The 6,552-nt window shown below is 44.4% G+C and overlaps 1 protein-coding gene across 4 annotated transcripts in view; it reads right to left on the bottom strand.

Moving 5' to 3' along the window:
- Positions 1-468: 468 nt before the first annotated feature.
- The window catches only part of RECQL5 (RecQ like helicase 5), a 36,147-nt gene continuing 30,063 nt past the window's right edge, over positions 469-6,552 (bottom strand). For 3 of the 4 annotated variants that reach the window (XM_085239995.1, XM_085239997.1, XM_085239998.1), the window contains 9 exons: positions 6,211-6,269; positions 5,988-6,064; positions 5,472-5,565; positions 4,917-5,057; positions 3,825-4,492; positions 3,565-3,643; positions 2,432-2,683; positions 1,831-1,903; positions 469-1,733 (listed from right to left, as the gene is read on the bottom strand). In XM_085239995.1, the coding sequence (XP_085096121.1) occupies positions 1,612-1,733; positions 1,831-1,903; positions 2,432-2,683; positions 3,565-3,643; positions 3,825-4,492; positions 4,917-5,057; positions 5,472-5,565; positions 5,988-6,064; positions 6,211-6,269 (1,565 nt within the window). In that variant the 3' untranslated portion in view covers positions 469-1,611. The remainder of the gene's footprint in view (positions 1,734-1,830; positions 1,904-2,431; positions 2,684-3,564; positions 3,644-3,824; positions 4,493-4,916; positions 5,058-5,471; positions 5,566-5,987; positions 6,065-6,210; positions 6,270-6,552) is intronic. The other variant, XM_085239996.1, reaches the window with a different exon arrangement.

The following is a 6,552-nucleotide window of genomic DNA, read 5'->3' as shown; positions in this document are numbered from 1 at the left end:
TTTCTGAACAGTTCGTGCAGCCAGGCAGCAGTTGAACTCTGTAGCACTGATCTTTGGAGATAGCAACTCCATTTAAGTGGCTGATGAAACTGGATTTTTAATGGAAAGGTGAAGCAGAAGCCAGCAGGCAACAGCTAAAAAAAATAGTTGTATCATGTATCAGTTTCTTGTAAACCCTTTCATCCTTCAGCTGAGCAGAGCAAGCTGAAGATAAGTGACTTGAGATACACATTTCCAGGTTCTTTTCCTTCTGGTTCTCAGTTCTTTTCCTTCTGGTTCTCAGCTTGAAGTATCCTGCAGCTACCAGGGCTGGGAGGTGTCTGCAGCTACACACTTCCCACCCAGGCCATACCTCACCTTCCTTCATCAGTTGCCTGTTCAGATAAAGAGTTTCTACATCTACGTTCACAATTTTAATGTACCTGAGATATGATAAGTCAGAAAAATCTTTCAAGAGAAGTCCACAGCTGCTAGAACATTGTTTTATTGTTAGTTCCGCACAGACCCTTCAGCACATAAAAATAATAATCTGTTGAGTACAGTGATTCAAAAGTCTGTTTCATGGCTTCTCAGGCTGCAGATTTCTCTAGCAGCACTAGTGCCTGAGGCCACCAGCCTCTGTAAGCATGGAAAAAAAGCAGAACCCAACTAAAACCCAACAGAAAGAACTTGTACTAGGACATCAGGTTATTTCAAGCCCACTGATGCCCTACAGTTCAGGTCTTTATATAAATATAGCAGCAGAGGCACCACAGTGTCAACCTGAGAGCCATAGCAGTACATTAACCAGTAGTAACAGCAGCATTGCCCTCTGTACTGCGGGCTGTGGGCGAGGCACAGGGAACAGATATGGCTTTAGGGGTTACAAGCAAATGCTGGAAAAGCACTGGCAACCTTAGTGCCACTGCTGGGGAGGTTAACACTGAGAGATCAACACCACTGAAGTTTAAAGGGCAGGCAGAACTAGACACTGTTAAAAAAAAATTAACTTAAGATTAAAACAAAAACAAAAACAAAACTCTGAATTTCTCTACCTTCAGAAAGTCAGCATTGCCTGCAGGGTAAAAACAAAACACTCCCTTGCTGCCCTCCAAGGAAAAACGTTCCATCCAAAACTCAACCACCAAGTTCAGCATTAGCAGCCCTGAGCAAAAGCACGTGAACTTGTTTGTAGCATAAGGCTTCTATTGGTAACACTTAAATAAGGACTAAGAGAAGGGGGAGCAAGGAGAGGAGCCATCCAAAACAGAGTCCCAGTTGGAAAGCGTGATACCATCCCAGACTGCTGCAGGGAACGGTGGTTGGAGGCACTGCAAAACATCTGAGGCAGCAGCCTCTAGCCTACACAGGAGAAGGAGACTTTGTGCCTCTTGGCAAGAGGTACTGTAGGGCCTTAATTCCCTAGTTTTTGGAGAAACACTCCCTAAATTCACAGAAACTGGCTTCCTGGAAATGTGTGTTGCTAAGGTGACAATGTAGATAGAAGAGAGCAAAAATGCAGTGGGAAAAAGACTCACTTCTGCATTTTCTTGAAATGCTCCACTGCTAAGTTCCTCAACATCCTCTGGTCTCACTGCTGGAAGAAGGAAGAGAGCCAGCAAGATGCAACGATCATCCCTCCAAGCAGTGCAGCTCCTGCCAGTCTGTTTCACTCTCACATCTGACTCGCGTTTTGAAAAACTCCTTAATAAGTCTCTGTGCTTCTTCCTTTACTGCAAGAGAAGAAGCACCCCCTTTGACATGATACTTAGACATGTACCCCCTCTGCAGACGTCATGTCATTGAGGATCCAAATAACCTTAGCTGTGGTCTCCACAGCTGCCAACTCACCGGTCTTGCGAGCAGGGTTCTGATCTTCAGTCAGTAAGTGAGACAGGTGCCGAGCAAAGCCCTTAAACAGGTCCTGCAGGGATGGGGAGGATAAAGAGCAGAAAGGAGACATTAATAATTTCACCAGACTTATTTCTGCATTTGTTCTGCCCTTAGCATAGACTGGCTGTAGCACAAAGCATCCACAGATTTATACTGATTTATACTACAGGACTGCTACAAGCCTGCAAACTCACCTGACCCTTAGTGCTGGAGGAGCACATGCACACACATGCTGCCTTGTAGAATACATCATGTAAACCAGACCAAAACTCAACTTCATCTGCTGCCACTCCACAGCAGATTTCCTAAAATCTTGCTAGTGTTTGGTATGAAAACATGAGCAATAACAAGTGCAGGACTGACAAGATACCACTTTAAATTACACACAAATCCTTTCTTGCAAGAGAGGAATTGCTGCACCTAGCCACCAAAAGAGCACACACAAAGACATGACCTGGAAATGAAATGTGGTACCATTTCATATTTCCCTTCTCAGAGCCCCAGATCATTAGGGAGATGCAGTCTCCTTCTGCTACAGAAGTTGTTGAGCTGTACCTACCTTGGAAGCAAATTTGCCACCCTTGTAGAATGGGGTCAAATATTTCACAACGATGTCTGCTGTCTCTTTGAGGGACATGCTTTTGGTCACAGGCTCTATGGTCTTGTTGGCTCCTTCTTTATCACTCTGCAATAAGTTTGGATCAAAAGTCACCTTCTTCTTTGTCAGACCCACACTTTTGCTTTCTGGCTGGGACAGAATAGATGATTTTGCTGCTGTCCGCATCCGCTTTGTTGCAGGACTTTCTGTATCCTGGAGATGGGACAGAAGAAAACCAAAATCACCAATTCCTGCATCAGTATTCTGAGAAAATGAATCTTTGCAGCATCCTGCAGGCTCTTCCTATGTGAATACCATGCAAGGAGTCCATGCAACTCCTTCTTGGGAACATTAAGCTCTGCAGACATAATATACTTTCTTAGACTGGCTTTGAAAACACCCTTTAAGGCTACTACCTATCTCTTTGTGCTCTTATTAAGGCAGCTAATTGCAAGACCCTGTTTTATACAGGAAAGGCTGCCAGGAATCTGCCTGGGATGTTTGCTGAGATTATATTCCTCAGGAAGAATCAGCCTCTTCAGAAGTGCCACAGCCCTGTTCAACAACAAAAAAGCAAGAAGAAAACAGCACTGTTCATTACAGACAGCTCCTAGGCAGTCTTGGATGCCAAAACAAGAAGCAGAGACTGACTGTCAAGAAAGGCTGTGTGCATGATTCACTTCTGAGTAGTCCCATGGGCCACTGAGATGTGGTTGTTCTCAAAACTTGAGAAAGCAACTTTCTAAATATAGTTAGTTACAGATCTAGAAAGGGTGGAGAGTTTCCCCAAGGGCAGCCCTTCATTCCAGGCAAGCTATCAGCAAAAGGTACAGTCACAGAAAAGATGAAACAAAGCAGAGTGGAGCAGAAGCTTTCCACTGCAGTCTGAACTGCTGGCATTGGTTCTGGGGGCAGCAGGGTGACATCAAGAGGCAGCTCATCAACAGTTCTCCTCTCCACTATAACTGTAGTTGGGCCATCCCCAGGTAAATAATGCTATCAGGTGAAGATCAGACCAGGAACATCACTCCAAGTGAGAGCCTTGGCACAAGGTGAGCAGAAATAGTCAAAATCAGCATACAATAACGTCTTACCTCATCTGATCCTTGTCGTTTCCCACTCTGACCTTCCCCAACAAGAGCTTGTTCAGTTTCTGTGACACTTTCAGCAACACTAATGGAAAGAGTGGAAAGAAGGACAATTTTCAGTGGCCAAGAAATTCTCCATGGTAAAGCAGGAAGTTCCCTCACCAGCTTATAAATCTAATATGGATTCCCAGTTCCCAAGGCAAGGCTGGCAGGGCCTGCAGCTAACTAACAGGGCAACACAGAGAGGAGAGAGATGGAGATTTTACCTCGATACATCAAGTTCTTCCTGAAGGAGTTTAGATTCAGCAGCCTGCTGGGTCTTAAAGTCCTCCTCCCTCTCAGTCAGCGTTCTTTCTGTCTCTCCCAGCTCCTCATTCTCCCCCTGGGACTGTCCTGTCATATCTTCTCCAGAGGCATCTTTGTTTTCCTGTGGTATTGATTTCTCTTGACATATGCTTTGAGAAGAAACCTGAGGTAGCGTGCTTGCAGTACAGCTGACATCCTCTGTTGAGCTGCAACTTTTGGCTTTAGACCCACCTTTGGAAAGGGAGAAGAACTTGGAAATATCCTGTGATTCTTTTTTGGCCGCTTCTGCCAGCATTTGCTGCTTTTTGCTGGGTTTGGTCCTCTTAATAGGGCTATCCCCAAGGGCAGCTTTTGTGTCTGGACTGGTTTGCTGTTCCTTCTTCTCAGGAAGAATGACTACTACCTCAGCACTCTCACACACTGCTTTGGTTGCTCGTTTTTTCTTCTGGAAAACAGTGGATTTTGTGTCCAGTTCCAGATTGCAGTTGCTGTTGTCTTGTTTATTTGGACAATCTTCTTTTTTGACAAGTTTTGTATCGCTATCTTCCTGGATCTTCAGCAGTTCTGAAGCTGTCTTGAACAAACCGGACTTCTTTGGAAAGCCAGCTCCCACACGCTTGGGTTTGAACTAAGTAGAAAGGAAGGATAAGATATTTATGACTTTTGTGGTCTGTGTGCAGAACTCTGAAAGGAGACAAGCTTATGAGTACAATACACTGCAGTGCATACAGCTGTAAGTGGTGGATGACTCTAAAATTGACTCATCTTCATGACCATGGGAAATGGATTAGGCCAAAGTCATAGCTCCACAGTAAGGAAACAAACTGCATCTTTGGTTAGAGTAAGATCAGAAAAAGCTATTTATTGTACAGCCTGCACATAGGTTCTCTAATAGGAACCAGCATGACTAGTTGCTTTTACCCCAAAAACAAAAGGTAGATAAAGGAATTCCAGTCTGAGTATATACCTATGGACATAAAAAAACTGTAAAACAATCATGAAAAAGCAGGTAGATAAGACATATCTCATCTATCCCATCTGTGCTCACTCACCGAGTAAACTTGGGATGCAGGGAGGAAATCCTCCTCTGCTGGAGACTCAGATTTTGTTACTGAGCTACTGCTGCCTCCAGTTCCTGACCCAAAGACTGAGAACAACTCTCCTTCTTTTGATGCTTTGTTGATTTCTGCTACCTGAAAAAAAAAAGAATAGAAACAAACTCCTAGTGGCCAGAAAGAACAGGAACATCCTCAGTGACTTATGGCAAGCAGCTAACCTAAACTAAGACTTCTCTGTTGTCAGTAACAGTCTGAAGAATTTCCCATTCCCTCTATTGCTAGACTTAGAGGATACCTGGATAAGCTTGCACTGATAAATAGGTTTCTAAAGTCTGTAAACTCATAGGCTGCAGCCAATAAGGATACAAAACGAACATAGTTCTGGGTTCTCCTGGAAACAAAACCAAGAAGAGAGATCTGGAAGACATTCAAGGCAAAGAGGAGTTTCTCCTTCACCTCTCCTACGCAAATACTACTCTATTTCCCTTTGAGCTGAGGCCACACCACATAAAGAGGCAAGGGCAAGCAACAGCAGATGTTAGGCCCTACCTTCTTTAGCACAGCTGCCTTGTATGAGTTAGCCATTTTACTGGTTCTGAAAGCTTCATACTCCAGCTCCACCGCACAGGCGTGAGGGTCTGACCTGTAACACAGGCTGGGGTGATTTCTGGCAAGACACACTTCTAATCTGCAAAGGGAACACTAATGCTTAAGCATCTCCCTGACAGTACAAAGTTTTCTACTTCTGATGCTTTAAGCCTTACGTGATGCAGTAGTGACTTGGTGGGAAATGGAAAAGGTGGTGAAAACAGATTTAAATTGAAGTCCTGTTCAGCTGTTCTGTTTGGAAGTACACTATCCCCATCTTGTGGGACAAGGAGGAATTGTGATCAGGCTGATTTAGCAGAATCACACATAGGAATCCTTATGAAGGACGCTGTTAAGTGAAGCTACATCCTTAGATCAAATAAAAAGTCATTCTCTGAGAGCAGTAATGTTGCTTGGGGAAGAGTAAGCCCTATGTAAAGGGACTCAGTACACTATCCCTTTTCTTTCATCTCATACCATTTTCCTACTGCTGTTGGAACCTCTTGGTTGGCACTCAAAGCTTCTTCCAGTATCTTCAAGCAGTGTTCCCGTCCCTAGGAAACACAGGATTCTCAGACATGCTGTACAAAAATCACAGTGCCCCTGGGACTTCTATCCCTGAAGGAGTTAAGAACAGGGAAGGCAGAATCTTTGTTCTCCTCTGCAAATCAGCAAGACCGAGTTAAACGGCCTTTCTTACCTTCACTGTCAGCTTAGAGATTCTTCTGCTGAAGGCATCCTTCAAGGGGCAGTCTGCACCTGCACACAAGAGACATTTAGAAAAGGCATTGTAGGAGGGCTGGGGCTGACGAAGAGTACCACAGCTTTCACAAGGAGGGTGCCAATTCAGCACTGCTTGGCCTGTTCCTTCCTACACAGTGATGCCAAGAACCACTACCACCCCAGCTCAAGGCACCCCAGCTCTTAGGAAAAAAAAACAACCAAAACTAAAGAAGCTGAATAGAGCAACATGAACCACCAGCTATTCATTGACAATAGTGTAAGACCTGTGTCGCCAGACAGGGTTCCAAGTATCACAGAT

This window comes from Meleagris gallopavo, chromosome 20 (assembly GCF_905368555.1).
Source record: "Meleagris gallopavo chromosome 20, MGAL_WU_HG_1.1, whole genome shotgun sequence".
NCBI lineage: Eukaryota > Metazoa > Chordata > Aves > Galliformes > Phasianidae > Meleagris > Meleagris gallopavo.
This window is presented reverse-complemented; position numbering and strand designations above follow the sequence as displayed.